General features: G+C 42.1%; 1 protein-coding gene across 1 annotated transcript in view; it reads right to left on the bottom strand.

Moving 5' to 3' along the window:
* Positions 1 to 4,975: 4,975 nt before the first annotated feature.
* The window catches only part of GLRB (glycine receptor beta), a gene marked incomplete at both ends in the record, with an annotated part of 51,495 nt that continues 39,651 nt past the window's right edge, over positions 4,976 to 16,819 (bottom strand). Inside the window, 2 exons of the mRNA XM_082482809.1 lie at positions 4,976 to 5,272; positions 15,326 to 15,618. Coding sequence (XP_082338935.1) covers positions 4,976 to 5,272; positions 15,326 to 15,618 — 590 coding nt within the window. The remainder of the gene's footprint in view (positions 5,273 to 15,325; positions 15,619 to 16,819) is intronic.

Genomic DNA, 16,819 nt, shown 5'->3' with positions numbered 1-16,819 from the left:
TCCTACGCCAGCAGGTAGGCTTCCCAGCCGAGCTCACCGTTACCATGGCTACGTTGCCAGCCATCCCCAAGTCAGCTAGTTTGAAGCTAATTTGGATAAGCCTGCGTTAGCTGCAGACATTTCAGGGACTGCAGTATAGACATATTCATAGCAGTGCGGGTTTTCGGAAGGACTTCAAAATAGCATGTAATTTTTTTTTTAAATGTCTACTGACACTGTTACCACTGATGGAATGAGGACAGGTGCTGGGAGGTAGAGGGAAGGGTGACTTTCCTAAGTAAGTCAAAATGCAAGGGAGTGCTGCAAGCATCCCAGATTTTTTGTGATTTATTTGATACAATGGGATAGAAAAAAACCCCATAACAATGAGAATTTTATGTCTTTAAAACTGCATTTTGTCTTCTAGATGTTCCATAGTTTATTCGAGTATAGAGCTTCCCGTGAAAAGAACTAGTTTCTGTATCTTTCTGGCACCACAGATCAGCTTAAATTTTCCTTTTTTTTTTTTTTTAGTAATTCTTTATATTTCTTTAAAAAGAAGGTAACCGTTACAGAGTATTATTACTATACGGAGCAGTTAAACCGCTAGACACAATTAAACTGAATTGTAGACACAAACAAGATTATTATTCAATTTCTCTGTATCTGAATTTCCTTTTCTTTTCACATTATCTTTCCTAATCCCAGAATCAGTATACTGAAGCACCAAGTACAGTGTCCTATCATTCCCTCATCTGCTATACACCACATTTGTACTCATTTCAGCACTGAGCTATCTCTGTAGCCTGAAAAATCACTTGACATTGCATATATGCAGGTTTCACTGCCTCGGAAATAAATAATTTATTGTTATCTATTCTATAAATACCCTCAGCACAAGTCATCCAATAACCATAACAGTAAGCTGCTTTAATTGAAGAGGAGACCAATGGTCTTATCTGTATCGTAACGTCTCTTGATAGATTACCTTAACAGCTATGACAGCTATGACAGACTGCTTAGGTGAGTTATTGTCTCTCTTCAGAGTGAAATATTTTCAAATAAAGATTACTTGTAAGTGCATTTCCGTCAAAACGATTATATGGCCAGATCAATCTCTGTGGGTCACGCGCACTGAAACTACCCCAAAAGGCAGAGTTACTGCTTTCCCTTTAATAGGTAATGGGGCACTGAAGACGCTCTCTCTTTACCCACACATTTCCCATTACCAAGTCCAAATTAATTTGAAGACTTTGAAGAATGAAAGCTGCTTGGCAATGTTTCCGTTGTACGCTGCACTTACAGCAATAAACTCCCTTCTTCACTTAAAAGACAGACTGCTCACATACACCATCTGAACTAGAATTAAGGTGAGACCGAAAAAAAAAAAGAGGAGGTGCCAAAACCCACTACAGAGCTGCTCCTAAAACTGGGTGCCAAACCTGAGTTGAACCAGCACAAGACAGTAAGGTGCGGATTACTCCACATAGCACATTTCACACAGCCCGACGGGGGATTACTGCATAGCAGCTGATATACTTTTCAAGTCTCAGCCTTACTTATTGTATAGCTTAAATTTCTGGATGCAGTTAAGCAATTAATGAATTCATCTCCATGGAAATTCCCGAGGCAGTGTCTGAATGTGTTCTAAAATCCTGAAATAGAAAGATATCTAAAGGGCCATATCACTTTGAAAGAAAGGAATGAACTATTTGGATGCCACCCCTCGATGCTTAAAAACCAAGAAAATACTGAGGTTTATGTTAAGGATAGAACAAAAATTTGTAACGCTCCTACCAGTAAGCAGGAGAACTTAAAGTAAATGTCAGCTGAAACACAGATGGTCTCTCCCTCAGAAACAGATTTTGCTGTCCTGCAGTTTGTTCAGACATCATGACTAGTTAATTTAGTTACTAATGTGTATTTCATGAGCCTCACCTTTGCTACTACTTGAATATCTTCATTTCTACAATTTTAAATTTATACTGCAAGTTTCTATAGCTCTTAATTGACTTTATGCCCTTTTTTTTTTTTTTTTAATTTTCATATTATCACTATCAAGCAACACCCTATACTTCCTACACAGTTTTATATGTGCACCTCATTCTGGAAACAAGTTAACAGGCAGAATTGTACAACTAGAGGGTGCTGGAGGACTATAATGTGATACGGTATGCAAAACTCTCAATGACCTTTAGTAGAAAGAAGAAAAATAAAATAAATCAATTATTACTGCTCAGTAGGACAAGTTAATATATTCTGAGGTAATACAAATACTGCAATATTATCTAGTGTAAGTAAAAAGAAAATGAATACTTTATAGCCGATACTGGTTTATTTTAAATTTTGTTTCAAATTTCCTGTTAAACTTTGCTTCTGTCCTTAGGTTTTGTGCTGTAACGAACAAAAAGCCTTTATCTTAACAATACACAGTCCTTTTGCTTCCTTTTCTGTGAGTTGGAAAGCAATTACAGTGTATTATTGATTAAATGTTTTATGATAAAACACAAAAGCCGTCAAGTAAGCAGGAAAGCAAGAAAGAACAAAGATGAATTTAACAATAAAATCTATAATTGAGATTATACAGATAGAATGTAGACATTAATTACAGATAAATCATTTAATAAGCATTCTAACAAGAAAATTATCTTCCAAAATTCATATAATTTCCAACACAGGATAATTATTTTCTTGCCTTCCAGTACTGTAAGAAAAAATACAAGTATGAGAATAAATAATGTCTATAAATATAGCACTCTGATTGTATGTAGAAAAATTACCCCTCCCTTCCTTCCTCTCTTTGAATTATCCTTATTGCTTCTCAGTCTCTGACAATTCTGTAAATACCTTCAACAGACAGAAACGTTGAAACTTTGAAGTGGACCTTAAAGACAGCATTCTTTTTTCCTCTGTTTCAACACGGTTCAGTAACATTCGGGATTTCCCTTCCATTTCCTTCGATGGGAAAGAACTCCGAAGGACAAACTGTGGCCGCCTGGTAAGGTGGCTCCCTGAAACCTCCACGAGACAGCGGCCTGGAAGCTGGCGGAAAGCGCATGACCGTATTCTGAAGAGCAGATCTCTTCAACCCCAACACAAACCGGTGCAACCAGGCTGTTGATCATAAAGCGGCAGTGGTTTGAAAAAGCCCTGGGCACGCGCAGATCTGCCAGGTGCCCAGTGAAGCCAGCACGGCACGTTCCGCTCTTTTTACGTGCCTACTTTTGACCTTCTGGTTGCGCAGGCCCGCCGTATGTGAACAACATTGACGTGGTGGGCAATACGCAGGCCATCCAACGGTCCGCTTGTGGCCTGCGTTGGCTCAGCACATCCTGGATGAGCTGGAGATTCAGCACAACAAGTGTGATTGTGTCTCTTTCCTCACTACAGAAGGTTTCAGTTCTCTAATTTAGTTCCTCCCTCGCCCATGAGGAGCCAATCATCTGTATTTCCTTTTACGAGTTGCCAGGTTAGTGAGAACTGCCTTATTTTAATATTTTAACTAACTGTGGTGCCCTGGCTTGACACGAGGAGACGTATTTCCCTGTGGCACACTCACAAGGGCTGAGGCACAGTCCCTGGGTGTTCCTGGGGAGCAGACGCTACTCGGATGCCTTCGTACAAGCAGCTTTCTTTTGGCTGCGTTTCACCTCCTGGCTTGCCCTTAGGAAGGGCTGTACCACGGCACCCACGGGAGACCACAGGTCCTGCCCAATGCACCCTGGGGAGATCACGTTTCTGCAGTCTCCATGTCACAGGGTTTCCTCTGGAAAACGGAGACCGGTCTCCTATCACAGCAGATTCACACATAGGGCCTTATTCTTAGCAGGCAAATCAATGAGTTGGTGAGGGCAGCCGTTAATTAACACACAGGCACAAAGCCTCATGATATACTTGAGAGTCTCAGCCCCTTACACCTTTAGACATTTCTTCACTTCTGCTGGTGGCTAAGTGTTAGCTTTGGCCACCTGTGCTGCCGCAGGCATACAAAAATTATAACTAGTGGTAAAAATGGGATTTCATCTTGACAACAACTGGTTTGTTTAAACGGACATCTTTCAAAGGGAAAACCAAAAAGAATCAGGGAAGATGTATCTGATGCCACAACAAAAATATTGTGACTTATATGCTGCAGGCTTGCCAGATGCTACAAAAGATGAGCCAGAGGACAGAGTAATCTCAAAAAGTATATTATAACCTGATACTAAACTGCACCTTGTGATGTTTCTCCAAAACTCCTGATGCCTTTAGTCTAGAAAGTGGCCTGCTAGTTTATGACATATTGTATCTAGTTTGTGCCTAGGGAAACAGCAGTCAAAATTTGGCCCAACGTTTTATTGTCAGCATATTCTCACACACTTAAGGTATGCCTGCTTGATGGGTAGCTGTTGGGATTGTTTTCTAAATGAGCTGATTTTACAAAATTAGTAATTCTCTGATCTTTATTTTTCCACATAGACAAGATCAGCTTATTCAATGCTGCCTTTGCTTACAAAGTCTAAATAATATGAATTACAACTTAGCTTTTTCTTCAACAGTGCAATCTAAAATTATACAAGAACAAGATGTTTGGGTTTTTGTTCCTCTGGAACTCAGCAGAGAAGCTGTTAAATACTACATATACTAGAATACTGATTTTAATAATATTCAACGTGCACATCAGTTTCATTGTCAGAAACACTTTAAATCTCTGTATGTTGCTAGTAACTGAAGAGAGTAATTCAGCTTTATAATGTAGTATGCATTGCCCTTCATATATACTCCTAAAGCAGGATGTATGCTGTACATTTATATACAACGTCGGTCGGAGCACAGACATTGCAGTGTCATGCTTTCATTCAAATTTCAGATGCCATATGTTCAGTACAATCGCACGGCATCAAAATGCAACATATTGCTCTGCAAATGCAAATAATTTCACACGGTGGCCTTCATGACCGGGAAGGGGTAATGAAATGGCATATATTTTACACATATGAAAAAAATAAAAGATTTATCATAAATATATGGACCAGTATATGACGTTGAAGAACAAGAAGCAGAAAGGGAACAGTGCTCTTGCATAAAGATCGATTCTCTTTGCGGCTGATGGAATGACAGGCTTGGGAGGAGGAGGCTTCTTGTTGTTCTTGGCTTGTGACTTCCCGAGCCCATTGTTGACTTCAATGGGTTTCCCATAACAGTCATAATTCGATAAGTCAAAATCCCTTGGCAAGCTTCCAACGATGCTAAAATCATTGGATCTCAGATCAGATTTTGAAGTGCAAACTTTTTTGCATCTCGTCTCACCAACCTATGAAATAAAGAGTGAGGGGAATCATGATCTACTCACCATATTTCATTAACAAACTTAATGCAGCTGCTAGAGAACACCGCAAACAAACATATAGGAAATTACTTGTTGATAGGGATACATTACATCAGCCTAATTTGCTGAATGGTTGCGTTATAAAGTACTTAAGGATGATCAGTCAATCATATAAACCAATCCAAACATTCATAATTGTGTAATTTTTCATGCACAAGGTGCCTCATGCTCTGCAACCTGCTATAGTTAAGACTCCTTCATTTAAAGATGATAGAAGGGCAGAGAATATTTCTGTGGAGAGTATTTTTGGAAATCAGCTCTGTGCTGATGTACCTACGGGAGAGATACCATTCAATACTTACATTTTTCTGACGCCTGGAAGCTACAGTCAGGATTAACCCTGAAATTCAGTGTATGATGCAACAATTAAAGTCTATTCTGGTTCTACATAGTAGCCAGCTCAAGATCCTGTATCGCATCCCAGGGGTACCACCTTGCATGGCTAGAAGGCGCTTTCTTTGTACCTGCAGTCCTCGGTGCCTCTCTAAAGACAGGTAACAAAGATGAGACACCTTTCTCAGCACTTCCCATTGGTACACTGGAGAACTACGTAACTGGGAAATCTAAATCCAGCAACTGAGTACCTGCCTTTCCTACAGCTCCGTCAGTGCTCTTGGTGACCATGTACTACTGTGCTATGGCAGAACCCCAGGTGAACGATTCTCTTTTACAGACCAGACAATTGTACTGGAACATACAATGAACTTTTAAAAGAAAAAAGTATTTGGTGCCCTACAAACTGAAGTGTTTGGTGTCTTTTTTTGACGGAGGGAAGTGTTCCTCCATTTGCTTCCTTGCATTTTATAAAGTTTGTATTTCAGGTACAACAAATCTCTAGGAGGACCCCACACACACTATGCAGGGAGCTTGAGGAGACTACTTGCAAGGTACGGTGCTTTGTGACTTAAGTAAATCTCTCCCAAAGTTTCATTTCAATAGGACTACACAGTAAAGCGGGGGGGAGGAGAGGGGGGGAAGAATACAGATTATGAAACTTAACTGCATTATTAATAACGCCATTTGTTCACATATATAACCTGAGAGTCAGCTGGAAAAAATGCTGTTTCACAAATCAGGTTATACACATTGGCAGCTAACATTAACATAAGTTTCACTAGGGCTTCCTGGAGCCACAGACACACTAAGTTCTTCCAAAAGCTGCCTACCCCTCCTTCCCAGTAGCCTATCTCTCCTCCACAAAGCCTTCAGGGATTTTACTCTCAGCTCTCTCCACTTCTGAGTTTTATGCAGTCTTAAGCTGACGGTTTAGGGTATTTGCATCATCGCATTTTGTAATTAAAATAGTAATAGTGAAATACAGCACCAGACCTACAGATGAATGGAAAACACTCTGGAGAACATTATTAGCTTCTCTGTGACAACTGTCAAGGTATCCTGGATGAGAAGAACTGTGGCAGTCGGGAAGAGACCTAAACTTCGACTGGGGCTTTTACTCCCCACTGCTGACAAGGCTGATTCTGGTGCGAGGTGGAAGAGAAGCGCGGCACTATTCCCTCAGCAAAGAGTGGATACACCTCCCCAGATTTGCCAGACTTATATCTCTCAGGAAAATGGTAAATTTTGAAAACAATGCACCAAAACTGAGGTGCAGGTTACACAACAAAATCAAGATTACAGGTTACAAAAAAGAAAAACAGGATAGGTGTTCCGTGATGGTAAGGCAAAACTATACACACAAATTTCCTGCGACTGTTTCCCAGCCACCAAAGAGCTGACAGCCTGGGGCAGTGTTCAATATTGGAGCAGCAGGGGCAAACTGTCTAGAAAGGTGGTGACTGAGACACGTATGAACGCGATTATGTGACCCTGGGTGATGTGGGGGCTGTCAGTGATCCGAGAGGTTCCTTCCGATCCGCTCATACCCAATGATACGGGTAATAAAGATAGGAAGGAGACCCTTGTGCAATGAAAGGGTAACTTGCAGGACTGGGGTGCACGTTAACTGAAGAGTCACAGGAATATTACATGTTTTCCATGGTCAAAACTATTAAGATTTAGTAAGGCCACTAGAAGAAATAGCATCATGTATGAAATTATAAGCCTCCTTTCGGATTTGCAAACTTGTAGTCCATTCCTTATACTACCAGCGACGTATTGTAAAACTCAGTGACACTAATTGTAGCCTACACGCTCTCAGTTACGATACAGAATATTCCTGTTCCGACTGCAGTATCGGGAGAGCGCTCCTCTAAAGTCTCTTACAAGTCAGTTCTCATTCACTCGCAGGACAGAGAACCGAGGGAATGGCTTCTAGGTCACCTCTGCCGTACAAGCAGAGGACTGTTCGCAGCACGTTCACACAGAGCTCTGCTTAGTTTAGCGTCAGCTGGAGTGCTGATTTATCAGGGTGACACAATTCCCCTTGTAAGAGCAAACTGGCCCAAATTTTTCCTTAGTAAGTATATGTTACTTTTAAAAGTAATTTCTTTCATTTCCCTGGCTTTACAAGCCTAATGTGCTTCTACACTCAGGCACTGCCTGGACATATTTTTAAATTTCTTCTCATACATCTCTTCAGCTCTCCGATATTTCTGCTGGTTTAACCTAAATTTGCTTGAGTTGACCTACTGCTTTCCCTAAACAAAGTCAGATAATATATATTAAAAGTAGTTTTATCTGCTTTTAATTCATCCTGTCTTGATTTGTGCTAGAAGCATAACGATATTCCTGACAAGCACCAAAGGCTACAGGAACCATTTCTGTGGGAAGTGATACACCACAGGTCTTGATTTTAGAGTGCTACAATTAAGACTTGTAAAGAAAGTAAAACATCGCTAAATGTTATGTCCTTTTGACTTCATCCTGACACAGAACTTGGCCCTGGAAAATATTGGGTATCATTTGCCTTATCCCGCCCCGGCACCGTGACCCGTGGGGCAGACTCCAGCCGGTGGGATGCCTCCGCCAGACCTAAGGCTTTGCCCCTGCAGGGGATGGGGAGCAGCTGTTGGGGCAGGGAAGGCTGCTGGAATGGCGCAGGGCCCCCCCACCTCCCCGATGGAGCTGGGCAGCTGGTCCTTGTCCCTCCGGCACGGAGGTGGGGGGGAGGGGGGGGGAAGGTGACGTGGCTCTGGGGGCTCGGCCCAAAACACAGACCTAATTCCTGTCTCTCGCAGGACTGAGCGACCATGCCTAGGTTTGGTGTGTTGGACGGGACGCCTGCCTTTTGAAATACTCAGAAATACCTACAAATGACTCCTAGAAGCCAGAAGGCCCCTTGTGAGGATCCTTTCTCACCTTTTACAAAATTCAGGCTGACCGGCGCTCGCTGCCAAGCTCAGCACCTGCTGCTGCTGCTGCTCCAGAGCGGCAGCGCGCGCACCACTGCGGCGGGGCCATGCTCGGCTCAGAAAGCCTTTGTTTGCAGAGTTAGGGGAAGAACGTCCTGAGAAAAGGGGGAATAATGTGATGAGAGAATGGGGAAAAAGAAGAAGAAAGAAGTGCTGCCTGTGCGTACAGGCTGGCAGGGAGGGGAAACTAAATCCCTATCCCTGCCACTGCTGCTTCTCATCTCTCGCTACAACTCACTGCCCGAACAAGTTACACTAGATTTTCCTTTAAAAACATCCAGGATGGAGGATTTTTTCCATGACCTTGTTCCCCACAAACATATGTACCTTATTTCTAACCTGAATTTATTTGGCTTCAATTTTCAGTCACGAGGCACGACTATAGTTAGTCTGATTAACTGCTGATACTTACAGACGGTAACAAATCTAACCTTGATTTTGCATAATTCAGATGACGTCACCAGGGTAGCATATGAAGCCAAGTCAAATGTTCTTCAGAGTTTCTTACCTCCACATCATTACCTCTGTCAACCTAGTTGATAATCTTTTAAAAAATTATATTCGTTTTGATTAAATCAATAAGCATGCAGATCAGCTTTAATTTCACTGACCCATTTAAATTTATTAGCTAACATGGGGCTGAATTCTGGATAATATTAATGATAATTAATACTTATGAATAATAATAATTAGTTAGCCCCCTGTTAGCTATGCAATATTTTCCACTGATTGATGTCAGGCTTATAATTATTCATGTTATGCCACTTAGCCTTTAAAAGTACTGGCACAAAGTTAGCTTCTCCCTGTCTTTTGGAACCCTCCCAGTTTGAAAGGTTTTATTAAAAAATCGACATTAATGTTCCACAGCACTCACGGACCAGCTCTTTAAAAAATCCTAGATGCAACTTAAGCTGAAATCTCGATTGAAAAATGTCTAACTTTAATAGCTACTGTTTAACACCCTCATTAGCTCCTGTCAATGAAAGCTATTTCATCATCTGATGGAATATATCTGGCACAGAGCAGCTTATTTGTTCAACGCTTTTGCCTTTTCTGCTAATTCTTGATACTTACAGCATCTCTATCTAGTATTGGGCCAACACTCTTGTCACTGGTTTTTGTATTCTTGCTATACGCGCAAAGTGACTTCCTATTGCCCTCATTTATGCTAACCATATAACCCTTTTGTTGCCTACACCTACTATCTACACCTATTTTCTGGATTTCAACTTATATGCATTGCTATCAGCTTCTCCATTTGCCAGTGAGAAGGAAAGGGAAGTGCTTGAAGCTGAGTTAGTTTTCAGTCTTTGGGGAGTTTGTTTTCAATTGTGCTCTTTGTTGTTTTTTTTTAAAATTAGTATAGCTTCCCTCCTGGTCTGTAGCTGTTTTGAACATTTCTAGATAGCTCATCAGCATCATTGATATTTTTTGTTTAAATTCTTCCACCCAGATGAGAAAAAAGAGTGTTCAAATTTGTGAAATCTGTCCTTTCACAGCGCCAAAAATACCGGGGCTCGACTAAATTTGTTTTGTGCAAATAGAATAAAGATCCTTTTCAATTGACTGCTCATCCTGTGATCAAGTCCTCTTTATCCGTCAGGACGAAGTGTAATATAAAAACGCCATCATTTTGCATTCAAGAAATGTATTGTTCGTGATTTCTAAGCAAAGCTTCCAACACGCTGTAGCACTGGCAGCCTCTCCAGCTCAGCGTGCCCCCCTCGGGCTGAAGTGCCTCCCTACTGTAATGCAGCATTCTCTGCCCTACGCAGCACCTCCTCTCTGCCATGAAATCATCTCTTCTGTTCCACCCAACCTCTTTTTGGCATGCAGATCTGTCACCAGCGCTGCCAGTTGTGTAAGAGTCTTCCACACAAGATGAAGGAGGGGTTTTCTAACAAACTCGGCCATTAATCTTTCTAGCACTCATTTTGTGCTCTGCTCTTGCCATCATGATAGATGTAGATCATCAATAAAGTCATGGTTCTTTAGCATTAGCGCGTATTCAGGCCGAGTATATTTTCTGCTGCAGCTCGGCAGGAATCTGCTATACCAGTCCAAATATTCCTTGTAAAGTACAGCACAAAAAATACTTATACATAAAATATCACAGAATCACAGCATAGCTGAGGTTGGCAGGGACCTCTGGAGATCATCTAGTCCAACCCCCTGCTCAAAGCAGATTGCTCGAGGCTTTTCTACGGTCATGTTCTGAATTATCTCCAAGGATGGACACGTGAGTCACTAGAGCAAAAAGTACCTACTCTGTACCTGAAATGCTGTCAGGAACTATTAAAGTAGACCGCAGCCTGTGGTTTTCTGTACAAGATAAAATGTAAACTGGGTTTCTGGTGGTTCTGCAAGAAAAATCCGAGTCCGGAGTGCCACTCGAGGGGAAAAGACAATATGGGACGATCAGGTCACCACAGGTCACCACCAGTAGTCAGGTATATTATAAATCAGTAGAGAGGAACATCACCCAGATCAGGTTTCAGAGCCTAGATGTGGCTCTGACAAGGTAAGGCAAGCAATAGCACTACTGCTTTTTAAAAATAACTGGGTTTAGAGCTATTACCACCACTTGCATAGCACTATTCATCATCCGCCAGAGCCATTCATTTAGCAAATGTTCTCTTTAGTCATCAGCACATTATCTGTGGGGGAAAGCTTCTATAAATGGGCTTGATGAAAATGTGACTTTTCAAATTGAGGGGTGTTGTTGCAGTTAACAGTGCAATCTCTCCCTGTAAGCACACCACCGGTGAAAGCAAAAAGAAACTGATTCATCTTCAAAACATTTCCCTTTTTGCTTGTTTTTCTCACTGTATGATGTTGCATTGCTAGGAAACACACGCAAACTCCTACTGAGGATTTCCAATAAAAAGCCAGTGCCAGCAGTTGCCACCAGGATGCATAATTTTCTCCTCTGCTTAGAACAGCATCTACTTGCAGCCGCTAGGAGCTAAGGGAGCCAAACTGTACTTTCTCATGGCTTCTTGCCTGTAAATGCATAGCCGTTGTCACTCCTAGAAAAACACATCAGAAGCGCTTATGTTGAATTTTCTCTTTTGTTTTCTACAGATTCAGGGTGATCTTGCCAGATGGACCACTTGACTTTAATCAGACAGTCATATCGATAAACCTCTGGGCTTAAAATGGCACTGACATTTCAAAGGTTCTTGTTGGAGGGGGCATGAATCATAAAGCGTATGCTGGCAACGTACAGCGTTTACGTCAGCCAGTACCCAGGATTTGGTGGACAGGAGAAGTAACTATGCATCCATGGAAGCCTTTCTCCGTGTTTGGGTGACTGCCAAATTGTGAGCATTGTTTTCATCCTGCCATCTTCGCTGTTGCTGTTGGTGACTACTGGTCATGACCGCTGACCCTACTGACACAGTGCCAAAAGTGCTTTCGGCTGAAAACTTCCAGGTGGATCCTTACAGGTTCTGTTACAGGGGATCCATTCTCCTCGCCTTCAATTACAACTGGCATCCAGCTTTTAATGATTAGGATATACTGAAAAGTTTATCCCTTTACCCAATTTCTTGTCATAAAAAAGGAACAATAGCCGCTTGTATTTTTAAGTATGATCACGTGTTTTTGTTATGGCTTGTTTTTTACTAATATCAAACATGCTGACTCTCCAGACCGGATGCCATTTTGTGTATTTCACAAATGGAGCAAGCACATGAAAACAAGTTGCTCCGTGAGGGCTGGAACCAGGGATGCCTGACCGCCCCACTTGCTTCCCTGTGCTCCCCCTGATCCTTCCCACCCCTGGGACCTTCCCACCCCAGCAACACCTCTGTACCTGACATGCCGGCCCCTTCCCCAAATCTCCTGCAGAGACGTCACTACTCCAACGCTGCACGGCTGCAAGAGGCAGCAAGAGCGCTATTTGCTGCTCGGGAAATGCTGGTAAACTGGCCTGGCATCAGGATCGGAGTAATTTTAAAGTGAAGTAAGGTAATTTCTCTTTTTAAACTTGATTCCCCTCTAATAACTTACAGATATGTATCAGCACCATTCAGTTAATGTCTCACAATAAAGAAGTGCTTCATTTAAACTGGATAAACACTTATGGATGCAGTTATCCATGCTCTCTGTTTTTCCCCACTTGGATTTTTCTGCTTCCAGGTCTTTCCTGTTGGCTTTACCTTTGAGTCCCCTCTGGTCTACCCACTGTTTCAAGCCTCACTGTGGTGAGATTTCCAGCTACACCCTCAGTCACTTTTGCCTTAGTATCACCTCCTATGTGGAAAAAGAATATACTTGAGCATTTCTATGGGATGCACACTCGTTTCAGGGATGCAGTGCTAAGTCGTCTTATTCTCCTAAAGCTCTGTCTTTCCAGACATTTAGCACATTATTTGCTCTCTCCTCACACAGAATCCTACGCAACCCTGATGAGAAATAGCTCCTGAAGTTCTGGGACAGCACTCCGGCCTCTTTTTGTTTCATATTCTTCATGCCTTTCAACATACATTTTTTTCCATTACCTGTTTCTTTAATGTTTCCCTCCCTTGCATATTTGCCATATGACAAATGCATTCCCTGCTTGATCATTACTAAGTTTGTATGGGAACAATCCAAATTCTGTGGGGCAGGCCTAGTTTTGGATTAGGAGAGTCAGAGCTACCAAAAGATTTAGACCTGCTCTGATTTAGGAGTTTAGTACAGGCATCTCCAGGGCTGAGAACGCTCAAAGTGCTCCTACGTGGTAGCTGGTTCAGAGAGGGAGTTTTCAGCTAGGCAGATTTATAGCATTCAAGTATATAAAATCTAGCATCGTTGTCTTACCACATCCTGATGTGAAATGATTCATCGGTCTGGGACTTTTTTCTCTCTCAGCCTGGTGATCTTCCCAGAAATTACCAGCCCAGGACACCCTTCCTCAGGTGGGCTATATTTCAAAGCAGGTGGCTGGATACAAGCTGGATCACTAGCCGTGAGAGGAGGAGACCACTCGGCCACATGACCAGCTTTTACAGCAATGAATACGCATTTCCAATATGTCTCAGTAAACAAAAGTTTTGTAACTCTCTGGATAAAGATCATCAGAAGCTATGCATTGCCAGGACTCCATATCAGTCCAACACAGATTATTGTTGCAGAGATTATAGATATTGTAATGTAAAAGGACTCTGATAAGAAATTGGGAAAATTATTAAAAGATTAAAGGATAGCACAGGTGATAAAAGTTATCGATTTAGTCTCCTTATGGCTATGGCAATGGCAAGCAGCTTAAAGTGTGTACACACTGGGGAGGGACAGTAATTTAGCAATTTGGTTTTGTTCACACTGCTGAAAAACTAGTTTTTTGTTAATCTTGCCGTCAATCAAGTTGAACACTTACACTTGTTAAGTACTTGAAATAGGAATAAATAGATTTTATGCTGCTCTGCTGGACTGTTGCAGCTACTTGGTCACAAGAAACAGCTGAATTTGGGACCAGAAAATTGCTGAACACAAAAGTATCACATTCAGTTCAGGGGAAGGAAAACTGTAGTGGAGCCATCTTTCTTTCTACTCAGTTCCCACATTGCCCGGGCTCGGGGAATTACTTGTGACACAAGTCAAAGCAGACATGGGGTTGCTCTAAGCTGAGCCTGGGTGCCTGCCAAAACAGTTCCCAGGAGACTCTTCTACCAGATGAGAATTATGGTAGTCAAGTGCACCGCTCTGCCGTATCCGCAGCTCCTCTGGACTGGGGGTAATTAGTCACGGGGCAATGCCAGCTTGATACCAGAACAGCATTTCCACCTTTCCGGCGTAAACTACTCCCTTCTCAAAGAAATGTTAAAGTCGCATTGTATGCTACCAATATTATCACTTGGATCTGGTCTCATAGCTTTTTTTTAACCATCAAAATCACCAAGTCACTGAAAACTATAAGACAAATTCATATTCCACGTATTGCAGAATAACGGATTTTCTTCTGTAGAATAAATGACAATTAAATATCACTCAGGACTGAGGGCAGTTGGCCTGGGATGTCTGATAACTCTTGGAGCACAAAAGGGGAGTTTTACACCACCAGGAATTTAGCTACTTGATGGAAAACTTGCGCCTGAGCGAAGATGTACATCTCACCCTTACCCATATAATGAGATCTGACCAATTTACCCATAAACTCGATCTGGCAACCCAAGAAATGCAGGAACTGTTTGACAGACAAACGGACCTGTCTTTTGTTTACGAATGCCAAGACTTCTGGATCCGTGGCTTCAGAGATGCCTGGCACGCAATGCGGTGCAGCTGTGGCCATCCCGGGGAAAGCAATGAGACGGGTGTTATTTGAGTCCGCTCTCAGCAAATACTGACTGAGAGTCCTGTCCTCTGAATAGTTACAGTTTGACAGCTGCTATTTATTATGAGAAAAATAGCAACTGTAAAGCTGCTTGCTACTTTATTTACCTGAAGCTCAGCAGCAACCATGGCGCTAGGATATTAAAAGACCGATTTTTCATTTAGTACCTCTGACCCGAAATCACTGGGGACCAATTGGTCAGATTGCTAGCCATTAATTACCAGCGTGTTTTTAATGCCTTGGCCACTTCTAAGATTAAGCACTATCCAAAACTGTTACAACACCATATTCCTGGAACTGTGTTAATAGAGGATCATGTTGATTTGGGGTATGCAGCTTCGCAGCTCCTACCTGTAAAGTGCTGATGTGGACGGGAGTCCCTGTGCCATTCACAGTGTTCTTCTTGGCAGCGTTTCCACCCTTCCCTTCCGCTTGCTCCGCTTTGGCAATCTTTGCTTTTTCGGCTTCAATTCTCTTTGGATTGTTTAGCATTACCTGAACCACCGCATACTCCACCAGGGATGCAAAGCCAAAGAGAAGGCAAACGATCAGCCAGACATCTAAGGCCTTCACGTAAGACACTTTGGGAAGTTCAGCGGCAAGAGTGGTACATTCAGACGCCAAGCTGAGCACTGAGAAAATGCCTACGAAAAGAAAAACAATATATTGATCAAAGGAAACTTACTCTTATTGGCACTGGCTGTGCTTTTCCTCTGAAACAGGCAATACTGGATGATGTCTGGTAACAGTGAATGGGACTTCACAATGTGGTCGGTGCGGCAGGTATACAAAGGGCGCATGCCTTCAGTTAATGAACAAGTTAAACCGAATGCTTAGGTAGGATATTGCAGGTAATGATGAATTATTAATAACGACTACCTTCATTTTCTAAACAGAGAAACAAGTAAGTGAAGCTAAACTGTTTGCTGTGGTTTTCCTGCCCCATCACCCATCGCACAGTAGGGAAACGGGCTTTCCAAAGACTTCTCTTACAATGTGCATCTAAGTCTGGGAAGGTGGAAGAGAAATATATGATACCTAAACCAAAAGACTCCAAGTCCTTTAAATTAGACTGCTGTTGTCCCAGAAATCTGAACTGTGCTACAGCAGGAGCAATCCTCTGAACGACCTGTCCACATGTGCGCTATGCAAACCTTAGGTGAAAGGGAAGTTTTTGCTGAAGAGCAAAGCTGTACCAGCACATTAAAAAGTCTATGTTCCTGATTCACAGTGAAGATGAAAACACTGAGGTGACTGAGGGTCTACAATTGCTCCCTATTCGAGCTTCCAGGATCTAGAGGAAGCTTTCTAGATAAAGGGCATTTCAGGAAGCCCTTAACATGAAAAAAAAACCCACACCTGCAAAGGCTGTTGCAAGGTCACACACGTTGCCAAACTGGGTTTCAACAAGCATTTCTCCTAACAGGGCTTCCTGTTAGGAATGTCACCATCAATACAGGGCTCACATCACAAGAGACAAAATACAAGCCTGATCTCAGAGAAAGATTTCCCACAGGCTCCTACGAAATGGAAATAGTAGCATGAGCAGCTACATTTGGGAAAAGCTAACTTTAGAAATGGCTGTCACGTGGAGAAAACTTAGTTCAGCCTCCCAGTTCAGAATGTCCCATTTTGGTTTTGTGAACTCTAATGATAAAAACGTTTAGTTATGAGGGGGGGGCTTCGTCAAATGTAATTGATGTCTATACAAAACATTGACCAAAAGGAGATACTCAGTTAGTCTCAACTACGTTTCTTAGAATGGTCACATGTGGTATACAAAGCATGACAAATTTTGTAATTCATAGAGAGATCATTTGCTTCAGATCCATTTTGAGGATGTGA

This window comes from Vanellus vanellus (genome assembly GCF_965231255.1).
Source record: "Vanellus vanellus genome assembly, chromosome: 4".
NCBI lineage: Eukaryota > Metazoa > Chordata > Aves > Charadriiformes > Charadriidae > Vanellus > Vanellus vanellus.
Note: the sequence above shows the minus strand (reverse complement) of the source record. Positions and strands in the feature narration are given on the sequence as shown.